Source organism: Nuphar pumila, chromosome 4 (genome assembly GCF_984573655.1).
Source record: "Nuphar pumila chromosome 4, dmNupPumi1.hap1.1, whole genome shotgun sequence".
Classification (NCBI taxonomy): domain Eukaryota; kingdom Viridiplantae; phylum Streptophyta; class Magnoliopsida; order Nymphaeales; family Nymphaeaceae; genus Nuphar; species Nuphar pumila.
In genome coordinates, this window is record NC_143252.1 from 20,945,150 (window position 1) to 20,970,309 (window position 25,160).

Below are 25,160 nucleotides of genomic sequence, written 5' to 3' on the forward strand. Positions count from 1 at the left end.
TTGGGAACAATATCCCAAGTGCCACACTTGTGAAGAACCTTCATTTCTTCGTTCGTAGCTTCAATCCATCTCTTAGAATTTATTGCTTGATAAAATGTTGTGGGTTGATCTTCCTTGCCCAAAGAAGTTAAGAAGAGTTGAAAATTCATCGTGAAGTTCTCATAACTAACCCACCTAACAATAGGATGTCGAGGTCGGATAGACCTTCTGTGAGCAGGTGATTAAATGGAAATAGAAGGAGAATTCTGCTCCTGATTAGAGTTGGGAGGTATCTCCTTCTCACGTCGAGAGTAAACACTGCCTTTATACCTTTCGGGGGCCAATAGTGGTCCTGAAATCACACTTTTCTGAGTCCTTGGGGCAGTGATAGATATGTTTCCTTCATCTCTTTGATTACATTCAGAAGAACAAACACCATCAATACTAGAAAAGAGATCTGAGTTCAACCAAAGGTGATAAACTTCAATTTCAGAAGGAGTGTTAGCATTATGACCAAATTTTGATTCGTCAAACACAACATTTCTGGATATTTTGATGTGCTTGCTCATGGGATCATAGCATCTGTAGCCTTTGTAGTCATCAGTATACCCCACAAATCTGCACTTTAAGGCCTTATCCTGAAACTTGTGTCGCATTGAGCTGCCAACATGAACATAACATACACACTCGAATACACGCAAATCATGATAATTTGGATGCACACTATGCAAAGAGAAATAAGGTGATTTGTTTTCCAAGATATTCATGGGCAAACGATTTATGACATAGTCTGTTGTATGAAAAGCCTCTGCCCAGAAGTTAACTGGAAGATTACTATCATGCATCATGCTCATTGCACTTTCGACGATATGATGATGCTTCCGTTCAGCAATCCCATTCTGTTGAAGGGTATGAGGGCAAGACACCTGCCTACTTATTCCATTTGTCTGGAGGAAATTAATAAAGTCATTTGAAGAGAATTCACCCCCTCCATCACATTGGAAACAAGTAATATTCTCACCGAATTTATTTTGGACAAAGGAATGAAAATTCTGAAACAATTTGAAGGTTTCAGATTTACTTTTCATAAAGAAGATCCATGTATATCGAGAATAGCTATAAAAAAAATGAGATAATATTTAGTGCAAGACATGGAAGAAACTGGAGCCGGACCCCAAACATCAGAACATATGATTTCAAATGGTCTTGAAGTTTTTTATTAATGGAATGAAATGGAAGAACATGACTCTTATACTGAAGACAACTAGAACATTTTTTATTATCGACACTTAAATTCAAACTTGACTTGGGAATGATACTGCTTGAAACAAGCTTATCAATAAAACGACTACTACAATGACCTAGACGACCATGCCAAAGATGTGACTCAATACATTCAGAAATATTAAGAAAACTCTCAGGAGGAACTGAAGATGATGACAATGATTTGAGCTTCAAGGTAGAATCAACATATTGAACACGAGATGAAGGATTCTCTTGAAACACGTACATATTCCCTTGTCGTTTTCCTTCAGCGAACGTTTCCCTCGTGTGAAGGTCCTTAACATGAATAGAAAAATTAGTAAATTCAACTGAAGCATTAATGTCATCGACAAGCTTAGAGATTGGAACGATATTTTTCTTGATATTAGGAGCATGAATGACATTTGAAAGAGCAAGGGAAGAGTTGGACATAGGGATTACAAAATTTTCAATGTGCGAAATATGGTGATGAGACCCAACTCCAGTGACTACTATTTCTACCAACATAAGAAACAAGATTTAAGAGCTTACCAGCATCACCAGTGACATGAGTGGCTGCACCAGAATCAACATACCAAGTACCTTGATCATTTTGTTTGATATTTAATTCAGCCAAGGCAGATAATAACAACTCTTTGACTTCTCCAGTATTCTTCAATATCTATGTGTCCTTTCTTATCTCCAATTGTTTTCCTCTATTTTGCGGGTTATACCAGCAATTTGCCTTGATGTGCCCCCTTTTGTTGCAGAGAAAGCAAGTAGGTATTGCTCTTTGCCTTTGCAAATTAGGAGGCATACTGAGAGTAGGTAATATTCCATGGGCTCCTTGTCCATTCTTCTCTTGACCTCCCCTCTCACGAAATACATACAGGCCACGTCCTCGACCATAGGTAACTCCTGTGGCAAGAACATCGTGTGCTCCAATGGGATTGTGAATACCTTTGGAGAATCCTTTCAGGGTCATCTCATATTGTAAGAGTTTAGCACAAAGGTCTTCAAATGTAGGTAATTCTGGCAACCCACTCAAAGTCTGTTGCACCATATCTTTGTCACTGACCGCACAACCCACGATGGCTAACTTAAGTACTCTATGATAGTCATGGAGTCTTTACTTAGCATTTGAAACTCTTTCTTTAAAAATAAAATTCTAGCCTGAGAAACTTGAGAATATGTCTGAACAAGACGATGCCACAATTGCATAGTTGAGCAGTCATCTGGGATTGCCACAAGCACCTCCTGTGACAGAGTGGAAGTGATGTAGGCAACCAAAGCCTGATCTCGCTTCATCCAAGATACATACTCTGGATTTCTAACAAAGGTAATTGAAGTGTCACCCTCCTCATTCTTGTCTTCTTGTGATATGATCTCTGGAGGAACAGGAACAGAGCCATCCAGATGTCCAGAAAGATCCTGACTCCTTATGAATGGGATGATTTGTCTTTTCCAGGTTAGAAAATTAGAATTGTTCAGCTTCTCAGACACAAGCTGACTGAGAAAGTTGAAAGAAAGGCTAGATTGCGAAGAAGAGAATGAATCCATAGTTAATGGGGAGCAAAAAAAAAACGAGAAGGATTAAGAGACCGGAAAGAGAAGTCACTTTAGAGTAAACAAAATAAAAATTTAAAACAATGAATTTCAGAGAACTCGGCTGCCTTTTTTTTTTTTGAACTTGCAGACCCGAGGCAGAATATGCAGTAAAGAAAAAAACTGCTCTGAGAAAAAATAAATATTCAATCAGTAAGAAAACACGTTAATATGAAAATGACGTGTTTTCTTTAACGTGTCTTCTTTCTAAAAGGGGAAAATGTCAAAGTAGAATAGAGATAAAGTGGAGTTCAATTAATGTCAAAGTAGAATAGAGATAAAGGGGAAAATGTCAAAGTAGAACAGCAAGTCAGATTCTGCACTGATGTCAATATGGGAGAGAGGAAATCACGCAAATATGGATTTTGATATTGCGTGGTTAGGTAAGAGTTTTGAAGGGGTTGAAATCAGTGCAGCAGGATGAAAACAGGAGAAAGATACACATAGAAGAAGAAAACAGTGAAAGAAGAAAACACACAGGAGAAAGATAAACACAGAAGAAGAGTTTTGTAAAAAAATGTAGCATGATGAAAGATAAAAGAAAAAGGTGAGAGAAGAAACACACAGAAGAAGAAGAAATCGAATTGGATTGAATGCCTTATAAGAAGAAACAGTGAAAGAAGGGAAAAAAAGAGAAGAAAAATACCTTATAAGAGAACAAAGGGGTTGGACTGAATGCTCTAGGAGGTCACGATCTTCAATGAAGGATCTGACGCTCTGATACCATGTAAGAAAATGGTATTCCACCGTCAATCACAAGAGAAAGAGGAGTAGAGAGGGAGAGAGGCGTCGGTGGCTGCCGAAAACCCAATACGGTATTCGGTGGCTTGCTTTTCTCATTAAGTATACACAGGAACAATATTTAGGGTACTAAAATACCCATTACATGGTATGTTAAAATTACAACATGCCATTAATGAGCATGTGTTTAAATAAAACTCTTAATAAAACAAGAGTTGAATGACAGTGTCTTTTCATTAATACCCCGAAGGGGCAGCCTGTATACTTGAACTGTAATGTGCATGCAGGCAAAATTGTGAATGAATCAAATGCGTTGAGCTTTCTTTTGTTCACCCTCGTTGTGATTGCTTCTTGTGATTGCAATTCTTCTCCCTCTATTCTCTCTTGCTCTCTTGCACTCTAATTGCAAGCTTTCGCGACGGGCAAGTGTAAGAAAAACTCCACTAGATTTATCAGCACAGAAAGCGAGAATGAGAGAAGGAAAGAGAGGAGGCTACTGCAGCAAAAGGGACGTCTTCAACTCACGTTAGGAGTTGTGCCCTATTTCTTTTATATAAAAGATGACTGGGTCGGGTTAAATACATTGGACCCAGACCCGAAATAAATGAAATACAAATGTATAACTATAACCCAAAACCCAATCCATTTAATTTGGATATAAACAATAATTACTGCTAACAAATAACAAGCACTAATCTCAATACCCTCCCTCAAGTTGTGCATGGTCTAGCACCATGGACAACTTGCCTTTTAGATACCAAAAATGTGCACTTGTAAGTCCCTTGGTGAATAAGTCAGCCACTTGATCTCCTGTCGGCACGTAAGCTGAGATAATCTCTTTGTCTTCTACCTTTTGTCGAATGAAATGTTGATCAATCTCTATGTGTTTCGTTCGACTATGATGGATAGGGTTGAAGGTAATCTGAATGGCACTTTGATTATCACAGAAAAGGGTGGCAGCCTTCACTTTTTCTCCTATCTCAGCTAATAGATGCCTTAACCATGTAACTTCAGCAGTAGCAGCTCCCATGGATCAATACTCAGCCTCTGTGCCGGAATGTGCAACAGCATGTTGCTTCTGACTACTCAATGCTATTAAGTTTCCATTAACGAATACACAATATCCGAAAACTGACTTTCTATCATCTGGATCTCCTGCCCAATCTGCATTTGTATACACTTCTTGTTATCTGTGTTCTCCCTTTGTCTTTGATTGATGATAAACAAGTCCATCTCCAAGAGTACTCTTTAAATACTGAAGAATTCTTTTGACAGCATTCATATGTTCTGTATGCGGATCATGCATGAATTGAGAGACTTGATTTACTCCAATATACAATATCCGGTCTTGTAAAAGTAAGATACTGAAGCATTCCCACTAAACGACGATATTGCTTTGGATCTTCATGTGTCTCCCCATCTTGAGCACTGAGTTTATGATTCAACACGCCGGGAGTATTTAGTGGCTTGCAGTTTTTCATACCTGACTTCTCCAAAAGATTCAAAGTATATTTATGTTGAGTCAACAAGAGGCTAGTATTTTGTCGATCTACCTCAACCCCCAGGAAATATCGTAGAACGCCCAAGTCTTTCATTTTAAATTTTTGACTCAACAAGGTCTTTGTGGCCTCTATATGTTCATGAGAACTCCCTGTAATGATGATATCATCCACGTATATAAGGAGTAAAGTACTGGCCTGTTGTTCCCGAAAAATAAACAACGAATGATCGAGCTGAGAACGAACAAATCCATGTTGAACTTTCAATGAAAAGTTGTCAAACCATGAACGGGATGTTTGTTTCAGGCCATAAATAGCTCGTCGTAACTTGCAAACATGTGTTTCAGGATTATTTTCTATATAACCAAGAGGTTACTCCATATAGACTTCCTCCTCTAGATTTTCATGTAGAAATGCATTCTTGACATCAAGCTGGCTGAGAGGTCATCCATATTGAACCGCCAAAGACAACACAAGTCGAATGGTCCCCATTTTCACAACAAGACTGAAAGTCTCGTCATAGTCTTCTCCATACGCTTGCATAAAGCCTTTAGCAACAAGTCTTGCCTTATATCTTTCAATGGATCTGTCAGGCTTGTACTTGATCTTGTATACCCACTTGGACCCTACAACATTCTTATCTGGAGGTCTAGGAACTATTTTCCAAGTCCCACATTCATGCAAAGCTCCCATTTCTTCATTCACAACATCAACCCATTTTGATGACAGAGAGGCTTGGGAAAAGTTGATGGGTTCATCTTGTTTTTCAACCTGCGCAATAAATAACTGCAACTCTGTCGAGAAGTTCTAGTAGCTTACCCATCTTTCAATAGGATGTTTGATTATCTCTGAACATCTGACCTGCTCAGTTATGTGAAGAGTGTGTCTCATATTCTGCTTGACATATACTGCTCCTTTAAATCTTCTGTCATTTGGACAAGACGGGACAGATGTCTGAGGCTCCTCTGTGATAGAGGGCATGATGGATTCTTGAGCATCCATCAACACGTTCCCACGAGGTTTTGTATTGGCTTCCATGGACTCATATGTCATTGTACGGCATAGTGAAGGATCATGCACCTCCAACTGATCAAACAATTCATTTGCAAGCCACGGCTGATAGCTTTCTACTTCTCTGATATTCTCACTTCCTCTGTTCAAGTCCTAAACATTGTTCTCATCAAACATGACATTTCGTGAGATTTTAATGAGGTGAGTGTCGGGATCATATCATCGATATCCTTTATGTCTATGTCACATAGGTGCGGATGCGGCGATGCGGCACTTTAAAAAAACTTGGGTGCGAGGGTGCGAGGAGGGTATATGTATATATATAATTTTTAACAGTTTTAATTAAACACTGGGTATGTCTGCACATTTATGTATTTATATAGATAAAAATGGACTTGATTAGGGTTAACTGAATCTACTTTTGGATAGAAATGGACCTCAATGTGGTTGATTTCACCTAACACAAAGAAAGTTGTGTCCAAGTGTCGCACCTGCCTGGGTGCGGGTGCGACGCGGGTGCGGTGCCCTGTTAGAAGAGTCTGTGTGACATAGCTTTATGTTCATCTGCATACCCAACAAATCTGCATCTACAAGCTTTATCCTAGAACTTGTTACGTTGAGAACTATCAATGTGAACATAGCATACACATCCAAACACTCGTAATTCATTGTAATCAGGCTGAGTACCAAACAATACAAAATAAGGAGACAAATTATCCAACAACCTCGTTGGTAAGCGATTTATTACATAAACTGCAAAGTGGAAGGCTTCTATCCAAAGATTTAAAGAAATATAGGTATCATATAGCATACTTAGGACACTTTCAACAATATGACAATGTTTTCTTTCTGCCACTCCATTTTGTTGTGGCGTGTGCGGACAAGATATTCTACGCCTTATCCCATTATTTTGGAGAAATTCAGTAAATTCTTTCGATAGATATTCTCCTCCTCCATCGCACTGAAAATGTTGGATGGTAGTCGAGAATTGATTTAGAACAAGAGCATGAAACACACGAAAGAATTTAAACACTTCCGATTTATATTTCATAAAATAAATCCAAGTATAACTGGAATAATTGTCGATAAATGTGACATAATAACGACTAGCAGACAAAGAGGCTTGTGGAGCAGGTCCCCAAACATCAGAATAAACAAGTTCAAAGGGAAAAGAAGTTATTTCATTTATTGAATTAAACAAAAGTACATGACTCTTACACAGTTGACAACTCGAACAAAGAGGACCATCAGTCTTGTCATATTGACTTGAGTTTGAAATAAAACCACTTGACACAAGTTTCTCAAGAAAGGAGTTATTACAATGACCCAAACGACGATGACAAATACCTGGCTTATTACATGAAGACAAACTCAAACAATCCTTAGACTACTCTAATTTTACTGGCTGATTAAGAGACGATTCCAACGCAACCCCTTGAACAGGCAAAGAAACCCCTTTGAGGACATACATGTTTCTCTTTCGCTCTCCCTCAATGAGTGTCTTCTTCGTGAGTGGATCCTTGACACAGACAGAAGGAGTAAATTCAACGCAAGAATGAGTGTCATCAACAAGTTTAGAGACAAAAATAATATTTTTGACAATATTAGGAGAATGAAAAACATTGGACAATTTTAAGGAACCATCAGAAAGGGGAATGTTCACATTTCCAGTGTAAGATATTGGATGGAGAGCTCCATCTCTAGTTTTAATACTTGCTTTTCCATGATAAGGAATAGGTTTCAAAATCTTACCAATATCACCCGTCACATGGGCAGCAACTCCAGAATCAATGTACCAAGTTCCCTGGTCATTTTGTTTGAAATTCAATCCCGACAAAGTGGATATTAAAAGGTTTTTGACGTTTTCCTCATCCCTCGGATTTTCTCCAGCTTTTCCCTTACTTGACGACCTTGTGTCATTCATTTTCCCTTTGTTTTACGGGTTGTGCCAACAATTCGCCTTAATATGTCCTTTTTTATTGCATAGGTAACATGTTGGGACAATTTTGAAATTCTGGTTTCCCAAAAATAAGCCTAGCGGTGTGTTAAGCATGGGCAACAGTCCAAGCCCCCCTTGATTATTTCTCATTTGTCCACGTCCTCCTCGAAAACTTCCACGTCCTCTCCCTAAATGCATTCCTGTAACTAATACTTCTTGGCTTCCTGAATTGTGACCTACATCTTCTCCTTTGATGGTAATCTCATATTGTAGCAATTTTGCCTGAAGTTCTTCAAAGTTAGGAAGTGAAGGAAGGCACAAGAGGGATGTTACCAACATATGATAATCTGATCTAAGCCTGTTTAGTGTCTGTTGTACTTTGTCCTTATCAGAGACCACACAACCCACCATAGCCAACTGATCAGTGATGGTCTTCACTCTGTTCATATATTATGTGACAGTCATATTTTCCTTATTTAGGAGTTGGAACTCCCTCTTTAGATGCAAAACTCTTGCTTTTGAAACTTGCGAATAGGTCTTTGCAAGTTGTTCCCACAATTCTATCATTGAGCACTCATCTGGAATGTCTACAATAACCTCTTATGAAAGAGTAGAGGTAATGTAAGCGACGATTGTTTGATCTCTCTTTCTCCAAGTTGTAAAATCATGATTTTGAATAAACCTGTTAGAAGCCTCCCCTTTATCATCCTTAACTTCCTGCACGACAAATTCTGTTGGCGCAGAAATCGTTTCATCTAGGTGTCCATAGAGATCAAGGCTCTTGATAAAAGGCAATATCTGCCTCTTCCAGGTCAAATAGTTGGTATTATTCAGTTTTTTAGAAATAAGTTGACCTAAAAAACTGGATGACAAGACAGGAGAATCAATGAGAATGAAATCGGGACTGAGAATAAAAGGAAAAAGGTCAAGATAATGCAATTGAATGTGGGTAGCAATCGGATTTTTTTGTTGTCGTTTCAATCAATCAGGTCAGATTCGACCTTTGACTGCTGCCAAACGCTCAAGAAAAAAAGTTCCATACTGGTATAATTTCAAAAAGAAGCAACATCAGGTTTGATATAATTTCAGACCAGACTAAGACAAGGAAGAAAGGAGATCCAGAAAGAAGAACGTCAGATCTGATCCTAGTTTCAGATCTGGACAGAACTGATGCAGCAGTAAAAGGAATAGATTTTACGCTAGAATCGATTTGAGGTTGGAATAGGCAGAAGACATATTTCAGATCTGATTTCAGGTCTGTCAACAAGATTCACGCCTAGACAAAATCAGATCCGAAACTAGATTCCCTCCTTAGATGCAGGCTTTTGATCTGATAATCTGATCAAGGTACGACAAACAAGAACATATCTAGCGACCAGATTTAGGGCACGACAGATTTTTTTTTTTTACATAGAGAACCAGATCAGATATGTCCTGGTCGGATAAGAAGACTGAAAAGAACTAGATTGGATGACAGGCAAAGGAAGGAGACTCCTCGAAGAGAAGAAGAAAGTAGGAGAATAGAAGTAGGAAGAAGAGACATACCTGACAAGAGTTGATCTCACAATACATACCTTTTGGAATCGGTTCACTGCACAGAAACCATGATCAGAGTTTTTGCCTTGCTCTGATACCATGTAAGAAAAACTCCACTAGATTTATCAGCACAAAAAGCGAGGATGAGAGAAGGAAAGAGAGGAGGCTACTGCAGCAAAAGGGAAGTCTTCAACTCACGTTAGGAGTTGTGCCCTATTTCTTTTATATAAAGGATGATTGGGTCGGGTTAAATACATTGAACCCAGACCCAAAATAAATGAAATACAAATGTACAACCATAACCCAAAACCCAATCCATTTAATTTGGATATAAACAATAATTACTGCTAACAAATAACAAGCACTAATCTCAATAGCAAGCGAGCGGCAAGTAGGCTTGCGGCGGTGAGGAAGGACCGTCGCGCTGCACTGGCCTATTGAAGGAAATAGGCCCATGACACCAATGCCCATACATAAATAACTTATTAAGTTATTATCAGAGTTTTCTTTTGCATGCATGTCCCTATTAAATGCACACACATTTAATTTCACTTTTCATTAAAACTCGTGGATACTCAAAACGGGCACAACAAATTCCTGAAGTTCAAGATAGGTTCTCAAATATAGTTTAACACATAATTTGTATTTTAGTACGGGGTTTCACTCTTGTTCCTCGACCGATATCAGAAATCAACACCATCCATCGGAACATTAGAAATCAACATCTAATATCGAGACACCAGGGAAATCAACATCCACTTATGCCACTTTCTTGGTATACCAATAACAACAATTGTGCCTAAAACACTACCCTCAGGCAAAGTAGTTGAAAACTTCCTAAAATTGTGGCCAGAAGGTGAACCACCATATTGAGTTCAGGGTCACAATCGCACACAGAGTTTTAGTATCTTCACGGTTCCCCAAAACTGTCATCCAGGATTCCCACACTGTGGAAGAGATATCAAGAAAGAAAAACATTAATTACACTATTTTATCTCTTTTATCTTTTTATCAAAAGACATTCTTTTTAAAAACTTTGTTTTGCAAATCATCATGCAAAACACAACACGGGACCTTGACCCGTTATAAAACTTAACAGTGTAATTAATTCAGAAATTCAATAGATTTCATATGAATTTTTGAGATGCATTCATCAAGACTTATAGCAACACCTGCCCGTGACCCACATAGCCTACAGTGATTCACATCAGACCACGGATGCATCTCATGCAAAAACCATACTGAACATGTAACCACACAATAATTCAACATGTCCCCAAATGCACATTCATTCACACACCATATGAATGTATAGGCAAAACAATTTACATATGCATATGAACACATGCTTACAACATCCATTTTGTTTTCATGATTTATCTCATGTATAACATGCACATGATCATATAACTGCAGAATTTACGTGTTCATATCATGCATATTTATGCCAACATAATATTAAATTTTATAAGCATACATAAACAACCATGTTTTTGCCAAATTCGGGCATGCCGGGATACAAAACATGACTACCAATCCCGAGGCTATGCTACCCCACACACAGAACAGCACTAAGACTCTATTGGCAATCGGCTAGGTTTAGACAAAACAATCATAGCCCAGATGATTACCATATGCAGTCGCAGTTATTTTCTGCATATAACAGTGATGTATGAGATGACTCTTTACAAGATTAAAACATGTATTTTTGGTGACATAATATAACGCATGAACAGTCACGTAGAAGCATGCATAATCAGTCACATAACATGTATTTTAGTAACATTTCATAAAGCGTGACTGACCTATAAAAGCATGCATATTCATTCACATAACATGTATTTTAGTAACATTCTATAAAGCATAACAGTCCCGTAAAACTGTGCAGAACAGTCACATAAATAGGTATGTTAGCGACACCTTATAAAGCATGTACCAATCGCATATAATATGCTTTCTATTAAGACTTAACATATCTAACATACTTTTTCTGTGACACTAAACATGAACAGTTATATGCACTATGTGTTTCAGCGAGACTTAATAAACATGAATAGTTATATGCAATATGCATTTCAGCGACACTTCATAAACATGAACAGTTACATGCAATATGCATTTCAGCAACACTTAATAAACATGAACAGTTATATTCAATATGCATTTCAGTTACACCTAATAAAGCATAACAGTCTCGTATAAACAGTTATGTAAACAGCTCGAAAACCAATCACATAACAGTCCAAAGAACAGTCATATAACGGTCCAATAAACAGTCATATGATAGTCCGAAAAATAGTCATATAGCAGTCCAATAATCAGTCATATGATAGTTCAGAAACAGTCATGGAACATAATGTATTTCGTTATATATTTTTTTGAGAAGCTGACCAGCTGACAGCAGTCGGCTGAGCTAAAGATGAGACACCGGGTCAAGATTGCGTAGGCATAACACATGAGTAGGCTTACCTAATTAGAATCAGTACATGATAACATCAAAAAAAAATGCATGTGTAAAAAATTCTGATCATGCTTACTTTAATTAAAATCAGTGAAATATCAAGCATCAAACACATGTGCATTAAATCTATGCATGCCTACTTGATTAGATTTGAAGCATGATGAATACCAAAACAACATATACATCTTAGAAAAAAAAATCGGAATCCCATACATATATATATGCATAGTACCCTACGGAAAACATGGCTCGGGTCAAATGTAATAACCCGAGAAAAAAAATCGTTTGGATCCAGGCCGGATCCAGACCTGGATCCGACCCGGGTGATAAGTCGGCTGCGTGCTTTTAAAAGCACGCAGCGGCGAAGGGGGGAGGCTCTCGAAACCTCCTTCCCCCTCTCGTCTCTCAGTCTTTGCATTCTTTCACCCCCGACTGACTCCCTTTCTCTGCGTTGCCAAGCACGGTCACCGATGCCCCCCTCCTTCCGACGAGCACCTTCCGGCAGCCTCCCTAGGTACGCTCCTTCCCCCACTGCTCTCGTCTCTCTCTCCTTCTCGTCGCTTTCCTCGACCGCCATCGTCGGCAAGCACAGCCACCGGCGACAGCATCGCCGGATCCCACCCTCGCCGGCGACAGTCACTCCTCTCCCTGCTGCGATCTCTCGGCTCATCGAAAGGCCCTAACGTCGGCAGCCTGCTCGAGCCTCCACTCTGCGACCTCGCCGGCGATCCTTCCTCAGACGACCCCCTCCTGGTACGCGCCACTTCTCTTCCCCTTTTCTTTTTTCCTTCCGTCGACCAACAAGGGCAAAAGCCCCTGCCTATCGGTCTTTTACGGCAGGGAATGGCCGTCCGGCAGGGGCTTTAGCCCCTGCCACTTTTTCGACAGGTCAACAGGGGTAAAACCCCTGCCGCCTGTGAGAAGGGTTCTGGCAGGGGGTTTTTGGGCCCCTGCTTGCCCTTTTGTGTTCACAAGGAGGGTCGAGACCCCTCCTTGTCTCTTCTTGGTCATAGGGAGGGTCGAGCCCTCCCTGTCCCTTCTTTTTTTCATAATTAGGGTTGAGCCCTCCTTGTCTCCTTTTTGTCGTGCAGGGGAGGGTTCGAGCCTCCCTACCTCTGTTTGTTGCGGGGAAGGGTTCAAGCCCTGCCTACGTGCTATGCAGGGGAGGGTTCAACCCCCCTCTGCTTTCGTAATACGCAGGAGGAGAGGTCGAGCCCCCTCCTCGGTCCCTTGATGTTAGGGGAGGGGTCGAGCCCCTCCCTGCTTGTTTATTGTGTAGGGAAGGGGTCAATCCCCACCCTGTTTCCGTGTTTCGCTGAGAAGGGGCCGAGACCCCCCTTCCTCCCTCTATTGTTCAGGGGAGGGCCAAGCCCAACCTGTGTTCTGCTTGGCAAACAGGGGCTCATCCCCTATCTTTGTTTCTTTTTGCAGGATGGAACAGGGTCGTCGCCGTTGTCCTTTTCCAGAGATGGCAGAGGACCGAGTCCCCTAGCCCTCTTTGCATATTCGGCAGGTAGGGACGAAGCCTCCCCCTTAGTGGCTTGCAGGGAAGGGCCTCACCTCCTTGCTCTCTTGGCAAGCAGGGCGAAGCCTCCCTCGTTGTCTTCTTCAGGCAGGGGTGCAGCCCCCTGCCTCCCTGTTTCTCGCTGACAGCAGGTCGGTAGGGGCTCGCAACCCCAGCCCCTGCCCCTACTTCTTGCGCTTATGGCTGGTGCGCAAGGGCATGGTGCCCCTGCCTCTGCTTCCCTTACGTCAGGATGGCGACAGTGCCCCTGACCTTCTATTTTTGGTGTTAGCTTGCTAAGATCGTCAATTTTGCAGCTCGTACGATGGATCCTGCTCGGGCTCCGCGACCTGAGTCGTCCATCGCTTACACTCACAGACGCCAGCAAGCTTGCAACTCCCAAAGGTAGGGGAAGATTGCACAGAAGACTTGAATAATTGAATTGAGTTCAATTAACTAAAAAGGACCATTAAATAAATATATATATATATATATATAAAAATATATATATTTATACGAGTACGCATTTAACTCAAGGACGCGGATTCGCGATCCTTGTCCCTTACTTTCTGTCAGTCTTTACTTTGTCGTCGCGCATCGCGCAAAGGTTTTGCGTTGCACTCCTGCTTACAGTCTTTACTTTGTCGTCGCGCATCGCGCAAAGGTTTTGCGTTGCACTCCTGCTTATAGTCTTTACTTTGCCATCGCGCATAGAGCAAAGGTTCTATGTTGCACTCCTACCTACAGTCTTTACTTTATTGTCGCACATCGCGCAAAGGTTTTGCGTTGCACTCCTGCTTATAGTCTTTACTTTGTCGTCGTGTATCGCGCAAAGGTTCTACGTTGCACTCCTGCCTACAGTCTTTACTTTGTCATCGCGCTTTGCGCCCAGACTCTTGCTTTTGCATATGTGTTGTTACTGTTTTGCTATTGCAGATGACGCTCAGGTTTTCGCTCATTACATACACGTTTGAGGCATCCTCAGGGAGGATGCAAGAGACATCTATCACTCTCCCTCTTGCGACAAGAGTTCAGTCCAGAGCGAGCGATACATCCTCGTCTAAGGAGAGGGATACCTCGTAAGGATCCTGGCTCTTCGAGTACGCAGTTCCTGCATAGTAGACTTGAGATTTAGAGAGCTACGCAAAAGCATCAAAGACTGCCCCAAATTGAAGCATTTACAAGGATGTGATTGGCTGGTTCTGTTCATCTTTTCAATATATCTCGGGTGATCCTGAATTGGGGGTTCGAGCGAACTTCTTAGCGGGTGTTCTGTTAAGAAACCCGTATCCCGTCTATCGAGGCTGGTATCGAGTCATGCGAGGCATGTAAATACCCCGATAGCGGATGAGATTCGAGATAATCACATACCAAATGTTGGTACAAGTTGCTGGTTGTTTCAAAAGACAAAGAATGTCAAAGTATAGTTTGTGAAGCATTACATTTTTGTGAAACAGTCACCTCCTTCATCCTAGAGTACTTGTAGTCGTGCACTACACGCTAGTATTGCGATGATCGGATGAGACGGTCGTGCGACCTCGAACAGTGTTAAATGCACAATGCTGTAATCACATAAATGGTCTCACATTCGCCTTCGCAAGCAAGATGCTCGAGTGGTTAAAGGAATACAGCATAGGATGGGTCATTAGTTAAACAACCCCTAACGCACTCATTCGCTTCTTGTTGTTCTGTCAAGGGAGAGGACAGAGCGGTACTAAAACTCCAATGGACAGGTTGTTAACAACCTCCCTACGGGCAGATGATTCGGCCTCCCCAGTCATTGGAGTTAGGGGAAAGGGGTTACAACAGTTAACTCAACACTTCTGCAGAAGTTGGATGCATCCGTGGCACTGGTTATCAGCCTCTGGGAATCCTCTCTCGGCTAAAGTTGTCCCCTTTGGAGCGGACTCAACAAGCTATTCGGGTTATTGAAAATACATAAAATAACAGACGCCCGAACTAGTCTCAGTTGTTTCTACGTTTTGCCTGCGCGTACCCGCAGACCAGTAATATCAAAACATAAAGTTTGTTCACACTGGTCGATTGCTTGCTTGCTCGGTAGTTCAGTATACTACTCGTTGAGCTGTACCCCGCCTGTCGAGGCGTAGCTCTAGTTTGTTAAACTGCTTACGCAGTTCTTTGCTAAGTAACATCTAGCTTCTCATACTAGTTAAATGCTTATAATAATAGCATTATGTCAGTTGCTACATATTAGCATGTGACTTGCTTTACCCCTTGATCGAACTGTTTAGTGCTTATTGTAGCGTAGCACTTGTTGGCTTGCATCTCTTATGATTGATGTGATTGCATACAGCGCGTAATCTACGAACTGGTGGCAACTAGGATTGATGTGGTTGTTTGTCTTATAAGTTGCTTACATATTGTGATATAATTGTTGTCGTATGATTGCTTATGAATGACTTGTGATGCAATGGTTTATGCCTTACGATTAATTTAATTACTTGCAGATGGATTGAGTCATTTGATGGTAATTGTATGTATTATGAGCATTGTTATGAGTGCTTGTCTTATTCAGTTGTTTTGTTTGACTGTCGAATAGAGTTAGTTACTCTTCGCCTATAGAATCAGCTGGATTGCCATATCTGCATGTTCACGCATGTTGTGTTTTACTATGTGAAGTGATACAATGCATATTGCTGATATACGTGTTTGTGCCTATATTGTGGCTACTGACCCCAAGAGCGGTCAATTGTTCGGAGCAGTCGATTGTATAGATGCATGTATCACTGAGTATGGTATCTGTTGAGGACCTGATCTTCAAAGGATTATCTGCGAGGGCGTGTATGATCAAGACCAGGTAACCAGCTAGAGTGGTAGATTCTCTGTGAGGATGTACACTGTCCACGAACGGGTAGCCGCAAGGACGGTGAACTCCTGTGAGGAAGTGTATGGTCCAAGACCAGGTATACCATCGAGGGCGGTAATTCCTTGTGAGGTTGTACATTTCCCAGATCGGGTAATCCGGCTAGAGCGGTGGAATTTCTTTGAGGATGTACACTGTCCACGAACGGGTAGCCGCAAAGATGGTAAACTCCTGTGAGGAAGTGTATGGTCCAAGACCAGGTATACCCTCTAGGGCAGTAATTCCTTGTCAAGTCGTATATCTCTCGGACCGAGCAATCCAACGTGGATCTTGTGTTTTTGCTTACCATAAAAAGTTATAGTGAGCTGTGATGATCTTCTGAGATTGTTTGAGATAGCCAGTTATAAATCTATAGTTTGGCTTTCTGTTTTAGCATGATTACATGCATGACTCAGATGTGAGAATCAGATCGTTAGCGATTTTAGATAGTGGTCCTGTCTTGGACCTTCTATGGAAGGGTGGGTTTTTTCTGAGAAGTATGACGCCTTAAGTGAGTCATAACAGGTGATAGTTGGCCGCGTAAGGCCTTGAGAGATGGGAATAGATAAAGATTGTTCAGGACAAAGTGTTTGTTGGAAGTAGTGAGAGCGATAAACGATGACCTGGATCAGATGCAGAGACCTCATTCTAGGAACGAGAACAAGCTTGTTGCGTGGTAGTTCATAGCTTACGATCAAATGAATCGTCTTTCTACGTTTTGACAGTTGCGCTTGCTTTGCACTACTTACGCGCTTGCACTACTTACTCGCTTGCATTATTTACCCGCTTATACTGCTTACCTATTTAACTGATATATGCTTTTAACTGCATAACATGCTGAATTAAACATACTTAATTCAGTTTCCTGTAGTCTCTCTTGTGCACCTACTAGTTTTTCGCGAAACTAACCCATTCTATGAGTACAGGTGATGATTAGGTACACTACGGGCGATAGCGCGATTGCAAGATGGCTTCAAGACTTCTTCTTCCTGCTCTTAGCTCGCGTCCTGGACGCTTTGGGTTTGTAACGGATTTTTCTTAGGATACCCAAATTTTATGAGTTTTGGTTCTTTTAGCTAACGTGACCAAAGTTGTCAGTTTGCCTTCTGAATTAACGAAAGAATAGTTTTCCGCTGATTTCATAAATAAACTCTAAAGGAAAGAGATTTCTTCCAGTCTCTTGCCTGTTTTTTGAAAGGTTCGCAAAGTTTGAAATTTTGGGGCGTTACATCAAATCTGGCCCCAAACATAGTTGTGATCTAGGTACATATATATGTATTCACATACGTATGTGTATGAACATGAGCAGTCCATTTATGACAAAAAAATTTACAGCTATGAGTATAGGAAGCGGATTGTTTAAAGCTAAAATCTGAAGGCAGTTTTAAAACAAGCAGATCTGCGCATATATGTATGTAGGCAGATCTGTCCATGTATGTATCCGAACAGATCTGTTCATCGGTACTACCAGACAGATCTGTCAAGATCTGTCCACATGTACTGTTGGACAGGTCTGTCCAGACTTGTCCACCTGTACATATGGCAGATCCGAACTTTAAGAATATGTAAATTGTAGTCTTTGTCCTCTTTCAATGCATATACGGGAAAAAAATATCATCACACATATCAAATCGGTATATGAAAATCCAAACCTATACATATACAGTGCATAGGAAAAATCGGCCATCATGAGTGCAAATCGGCACCTATATATATATATATATATATATATATATATATATATATATATATATATATATATATATATATATATATATGTTAAGCCATATATGCATATATATATTCGAAGCCATGAATTTCTACAAGTATATAAATATATACTCATAAAAAAACAGGTTTTTCCCTTTCTTTTCCACCAAAACATCATATGAGTTCGACTTAGGCTGTTTTCTCCCATTCAAATCGTTAGAGGAATCCGTACCTTTGTTGAGAGACGGAAAAAAAACTGGAGATGTGTCGGATGATCAGAGAGGAAGAAAGTCTCTCTCTCTCTCTCTCTCTCTCTCTCTCTCTCTCTCTCTCTCTCTCTCTCTCTCTCCTTTTTTTTTTTGAGTTTTTTATAGAAGAGGGAATCCTCTAGAGGGTGATGCCCCTCTAGGGCATCCATTTGGGTTATCTTCAGCCTCTTTCCTATTTCTTCTCAAAATTTGTTGACTTTTCTACTTTTTTACTTCTTTCCCTTTTTTTTCTTTACTTGCTTACCTTTTTGTTCTCTTAACAAATTGGTCTCTTCTAGAGACCCTACTTATTTGATAACTACCATATCTATAAAAAAAACAGAATTAATTAATTATTAATATTTATTTATTTATTAATTAATAAATGTCCAGAAAGTTTCAGAAGGTGTCTTATTCCTCTAAGAGTCTTTTTAACTTCAGATTTCCTTAAATTAAACCTTTATACTGAATTTAAAGTTTTAATTTTGTTGGACCTAAATTTGGATCTGGATCCAGATCCAAGATCCAAATCCATACCCATATAGATCTTGGACTGGACTAGATCCTAATTAATATGGGACTTGGAGGGGGTCCAGATCCATATTAACTTGGATCATACGGATCAGGTCCGATCCAATCTAATCCAGACCCGGTCTCATCGAGGCGGGCCTTTTTTAAAATATCGTTCTCAGAATTTTGAGACGCATCTAATGATATATAACTTGAATTTCGCTCAAATTTTGCTTGATTTTAAAGGTCGAAAGTAAAAGTTTTTATCACATTTCAATTGGCTCATTTAGGTCTTGTCGAAGAGACCTGGGCCAAGCCCATATTCAAATGACATTACCTATTATTGAGTATTTTACGGATGTTTCTACAACACTTAGACAATTTTTCTAAAATCTCTAAATCTAACTTAGTGTAAAAACACACGATATTACATCTTTCTTTATATCATGTATGTTTTCGTCGTCATTCATTTGGGGGTCGTTTGTTACACTCATATTCAAGGGAAGCCTCTTTCCTTTGAAAGAGCCACTTTGGAGGGAAATTGTTTTCCTAAGGGAAGAGGTATGAACCCATTTTAACAGGAAAGCAGCTTTTTTTAATTTATCATGTGGGCCCCGCCATATATTTCTCATAGACACGTTTGTTTCACTCTTTGTAAGAAAGAGGCCCTATTTCCTATGAAAGAGAGCTTCTTTCATAGGAAAGGGCATGAAATAAACAACCCCTTGAGGTCTCTGCTATAATTCCATAAAAAAAAAACATTGTTACTCTTAAGGTGACAAGTATGGCTGAGGAATTGTAAATAGAAAAAAGTCAGAGGCATGGAGAAGCATGAAAAAATCCAAATTTCATACCGGTGACAAGGCCCACCACAAGAGCGCACTTTCTGTTGACCCTCTTCAGGCATACCGTTGAAGTATGAACATTCAAAAGCATGGACCATGGCACCACAGTGGCAGGCTCTTTTGATTAGCACATTGCAAGGAGGGCAATCTCCAATATGACATGGTAATGGACAAGGATGGGGACATTTTTGCTTTCTCTCCTAAAAAGTATGAAAAGGAAACAAAAGGATAAATGACAAAGCATCACAAATAATTTATGCTAATAGAATTATCAACCATAATTTCTATAGTGGCAATAACCCCGAGTACAACCAAATAAAATTTTGCTTGTCTGCCCTAACCTAAATAATGAATACCATTTGGAAAAAGTTTACAGCCATCATCTTATAAAAGCTCTGCGAATTGGAATAACAGAGGGAATGATTATAGAAACACTTTCTACACCTTCTGACAAGATAGGGTGCATTCTTCGCATGGTTCTAGAACCTCCATTGTGTCCTTAGTTGGTACATGCATTCCTTGACTCAGAAAATTGACCTCTGCCTGGGAATCCAAGTTACTTGGTATCACATGGCAAGGCTTGGTACAATAGTGATTCCCACAGTTAAGAAGATTTCCGCATAAGTTTTCACATGAGAATGGTTTTTGACTAGAGCAGAGCATCTGGAAACAAAAACAAAAAACAATTTATCAATTCCGAATAAGAAATTGTAAAAATCAAAATAAATAAATAATGCATGTATGAAATTGATGACGTGCTAATTTGAGAAGGTATACTTTTTTAGCATAAAATTCTCAACCAACCATTCTGTCTGCCCCTATGTGGTTCCCAGAGCAAGGCCGCCAAACAATTTCTTGACAAGGTGCACATGGAGTTCCAGGGATATTATTAGTCTGAAGAAACTGCCTTTTCCTCCTCGGTTTTAATGTGAAATCAGGGTTGGGTGCAGGCAGAGGACCATGACATCTAACTTTTCAAGAATGAGTAAGCAGGAAGAAGACAAGATTAGGGATTTCAACTGACATTATTATTAAACATAATAAACTGATGGCATGCAACAGCAAACCTTTGTTTACATATGTGGCCACAAGGAAGCTCTTCCTCACAGATCAGTCGGCATGGTGGGCAAGCTCCATAATGGCATCTATGTGGCTAGTGGAGGAAAGAAATGTGCACATAGAACATTATTTCACATGTAGAATATAACCATAGCAAGCAAAATCATGAAAATGTGAATGAAGCAAGTGGCAGCCCACCATCAGCATGATCCAAGCATTCATAATACATTATAATTATAGACAAGAAGCACGTTAAGTGTAATATCCTACCCTAGTTCTCCTAGTTATATGTCTTGATTTTACCCCAAATATTGTATAAAAGTCAAACATAGGCCCTTATCTGTCCAATTGCTGTGGAAGCTGCCCATAACAGGAATATATTTTTAATAATTAAATTATGAGAGATTTTTTCTCAGACTTTTGACATAAAGTAACAATATGCAAAAATAGATATTTTAAAAATATAAGACCAAAGAAACACTTAAGAATTCAAGAAACACAACTTTAGACCCATTCGCAAAGTTTCAAAATTTGTACTAAAACTCTAGAGTTGACTTTTTGTTTCTTGGGAATTTGAATTTTTAGATATGTTAAATGGATTCAAATAGGGGGTATTTGCTCATTTACATGCAATATCGTTTAAGTAAATGGAGGACATTTACTTAAGATATTTCATGTAAATAAGTAAGAAGGCTATGGGTGAAAAAGTAATTTCTCTCTTGGCCTCCAACCGACCCTCCTCCCCCCCCTGCCACCTTAACCCATCTAGGGGTTATGAAAAGAAGAGAGAAGACAGAAGAGGGAGGGGGCTCAGGATCGAGTGTGCAGGTCGGCCTGAGGAGCTTCGTGTCAGGTAAGTAATTAGTTATTGGTTCTAGTTAATTATTGTTTTGATAGTTAGAGGTTAGGAATTTTGTTAATTTAGATTTGCAAATATGCAGTATGCATTTCCATGCATATAGGTATTTTCCTTGAATTAATTTTGAAAAGAAATTATAGTTGGATAATTAGGATTTAGTTGGTCAACAATTATTTTCTAGTGGTAATCAATTATTTTCTTGTAACTAGTTATAGTTCCATGTTTAAGTTAGATTTTTCTGAAATGAGTTTTATAATGGTTATAATTGCAGTTAAGCATGTTACATATAAATTTCCATCTATGTAGCTGATTTTAGCCAAAGCTTCTGAATTTGGATTACTCATGCTTGACATGTTTTAAAAGCTAGTGTTTGCTTAAGTAGATGATTAATAATTAATCTGATAAGACCAATAATTGATTTCTAGCTTCTATATACTTCTTAAATTACTGATTTTTTATAAACCACAATTTTATTGTTATTAAATGCAAAATAGCAACTTTTTCCAAGATAAACTATTTTTTAAATTGTTTTGAATATTCATCAGGGTTTAAAAGCTACTATAGGATTCTGTATTTTTTTGTGTGCATGTGTTTGCCAAGAGTCGTGCTCTTTTGCATTTTAGTTATTTCCTTTCCAAACTTGGGATGACTCCTCATACATTATCTAAAGTTTGAGGGGGAGTGTTAAGATTGATGTAATATATGTATCACTATTTTGTGTGCTACTTTATGTCACATAGGTGCGGGTGCGGCACTTTAAAAAAACTTGGGTGTTGGGGTGTGGGAGGGTATATATATATAGTAACACTAATGAAATAAAAAACAATTATCATATCATCAATTCATCATGCATGCAATAAATCAAATTAACAATCTATAATTCTATTTATCATAAAAACTAACACCACAATTAAATCGACCTAAATATATTATGGAAACAATCAAAAAAGTAAATCAGAAAAGAAGTAAATTCTTTAGTATACTAATAAAAGAAGCAAACAATACATAATTACATACCAAAAGTATATCCTACACAATGTATAAGACGAAGAAGTAATGATCCTAATAATTTTTTGTTTCATCATCAAATTCATCATAAGAAGGAAAAGTAGGCTCAGATAAGTCCATGTTTATAATGTTGAAATCATACTCTCCCTCTAAGTCACACTTTTTGGGGTTTACATTCAAAAATTTGGATGATCTTTATCTGCATTACAAACCCAATTTGAAAATGTTAAATGTTTGAATATTTAAATGAGAAAACTAAGAAATAGTCAAATAACTAAGAAAGCAATTAGTACATGTATTTCTCGCTCATTCGTAAAAGTAATCGAAGAATAAAATGAATAGAAACTAAATCCTGTGCACGTTTGATGGTGAGTTTTTTTCTCTTCATGTTGTGGATTTGAGCATATCTGCTCAAATTTCTTTCACAACAAGATGAACTAGCGGGTTGGGATAACAATCTCAATGCAAGACGTTGAAGAAGTGGTATTTTTTATCCATATATTGACCATCATGTGATAATCTATATTCTCCTTCTCTCTCACCATTAATGCATGTTCATATAACCTCGAAGATGACAATTTTTCAAACTCTTGTGTGACTTGATTTAGAATATGTGATTCTTGATAAAGTCTTGTCATACACATATTTCTATGCCTTGATAGCTCTGCGTTTAAAAACATGACCAACACCACCTTCTTGACACTTTTTTGCATAACATTTGGGATTGAGAGAATGTGTCAAGAAATGCAATGCATCCAATGCAGTATTATTAAAAAATTGAATGTATATATTAAAAAATTCTTATCTCATCTTCTGACTAAAATTGAATGCATATTATTAAAAAATTCTAAATCATTCAATGCAGTATTTTTTCCCTCATACTTGAAAACTACAACTTGTATTTTTTCAATCATATTATCCCACATTTCATAAACTTTGTGAAGCATGAGCTCATCCTTGTCAACTTGTCTCAGCATTTCTCAAATAGGTTGCGTAAACTTAAGAAAATATACGACTTTATCCCAAAACTCATCATCAATAATGAATTTTCTAATTTTTTAAGCCATGATAACATCATCAGCACAATAGAATGTTTAATTTTCATCAGTTACCATGTTAACTAAAGCATTCTTGACTTCCTTAATTTTTTTCACCATCACAATGATGGATGCAAAACATGTTTCAGTAACTTTCAACAATTTCATATCAGAATGCCTATTAAATATGGCATTAGCATGACGGTGGTTGACAACAAAATTCTTAATGTTTTTGACATTTCTTTCTAATTCCTCAATCCATGAACATAGAGCATATGCTAACGAATTTTCTTCTTCTCTGCTCTTGAGGGTCGGATTCAAGTTGTGTGCTATACAGGGAGTCCAAAAAATATGAGGATACTCAGTCTCTAAACTCAATGTCACACTTTTACAAACTGGAGCATTGTCTGTGATGATTTGCACTACTTTCTGATTACCCACTTCTTTTATTACTTCTATAAATAACCACTTCAAATACTCAGCATTTTTATATTGAACTAATGCATCAACTGCTTTCAAGAATACCGGGCCACTAAGCGAATAAGCAATGAAATTAATCAGTGGACGCCTTTGAATATCTGTTCACCCATTAAAAACAATGAAAACTTTATTTTGTTCCCATAAAAAATTCTTAATCTCTAGCAATCTCTCAACATTTGCCCTCTCTTTTGCAAGAATTGTCGTTGGCAGTTTTTTTGATCTTGGAGGTACATAGTCACACAAGTTACAATTTGCCAGAGAAGTAACTAAATCCTTCCAATAAGGATTTATAGCTACATTAAATTAAAATGAACTAGAATAAAAATACCTCCCTACTTTTCAATCTATCTCCTCTCTTCCATATGTATTGAATGATGCTTGTATCGTTCCTCTTCCTGTACCTCCTACATCCACCTTTCTTTCTTTCTTTTGCATCTTCTTGGTGGCTTAAAAATGGTACACTAATTGCACAAGAATCACTCATTGTCTTCATCTTCTCATATTCATCTTGTATTTTTTTTGTATTGTCTTTGCATTACCTCATCAACTCTTTGAAATCCTGAAATGCCTTGTCCTGATATCTTCAACAAATGAACCATAACTCTTGTGTAAGACCCAACAAAATCTCTCTCACAAAGCTTGCATCGAAATGTCTTATTTTCACCACCTCCTTCAGCTTTTTCAAGTTTATCCACATGTGCCCATAGTGGGGCCCCATCATCACATGATGGGGCTAACAAACTTGAATCAACACTCCCACTACCACTGCCAGCAAAACTTACATGTGGGGATGAGGATGACACAAGTCCTTTCCCCTTATCAGTCATTTTAGTCCTTAAAACAAAAAAAATATTATATTAAAATAAAATTCATATCAGAAGGGTTGGGTTCGACAACCCAGGGTGTTGGGAGTCGAACCCAGTCTAACAAGGTTGGGTTCAACAACCGAGGGTGCTGGGAGCCGAACCTAGCCCAGGGTTGGGTTCAACAGCGCAAAACCCAACCCTGCAAAGTTGGGTTCAAC

The 25,160-nt window shown here is 38.9% G+C and overlaps 1 protein-coding gene across 1 annotated transcript in view; it reads right to left on the reverse strand.

Annotated features, from left to right (window-relative positions):
• NFXL2 (NF-X1-type zinc finger protein NFXL2) overlaps positions 1-25,160 on the reverse strand; it is an 83,552-nt gene that overhangs the window by 22,569 nt on the left and 35,823 nt on the right. The window contains exons 6-9 of the mRNA XM_090004900.1: positions 20,761-20,846; positions 20,498-20,660; positions 20,138-20,356; positions 19,703-19,893 (exon numbers count right to left, since the gene is read on the reverse strand). Coding sequence (XP_089861026.1) covers positions 19,703-19,893; positions 20,138-20,356; positions 20,498-20,660; positions 20,761-20,846 — 659 coding nt within the window. The remainder of the gene's footprint in view (positions 1-19,702; positions 19,894-20,137; positions 20,357-20,497; positions 20,661-20,760; positions 20,847-25,160) is intronic.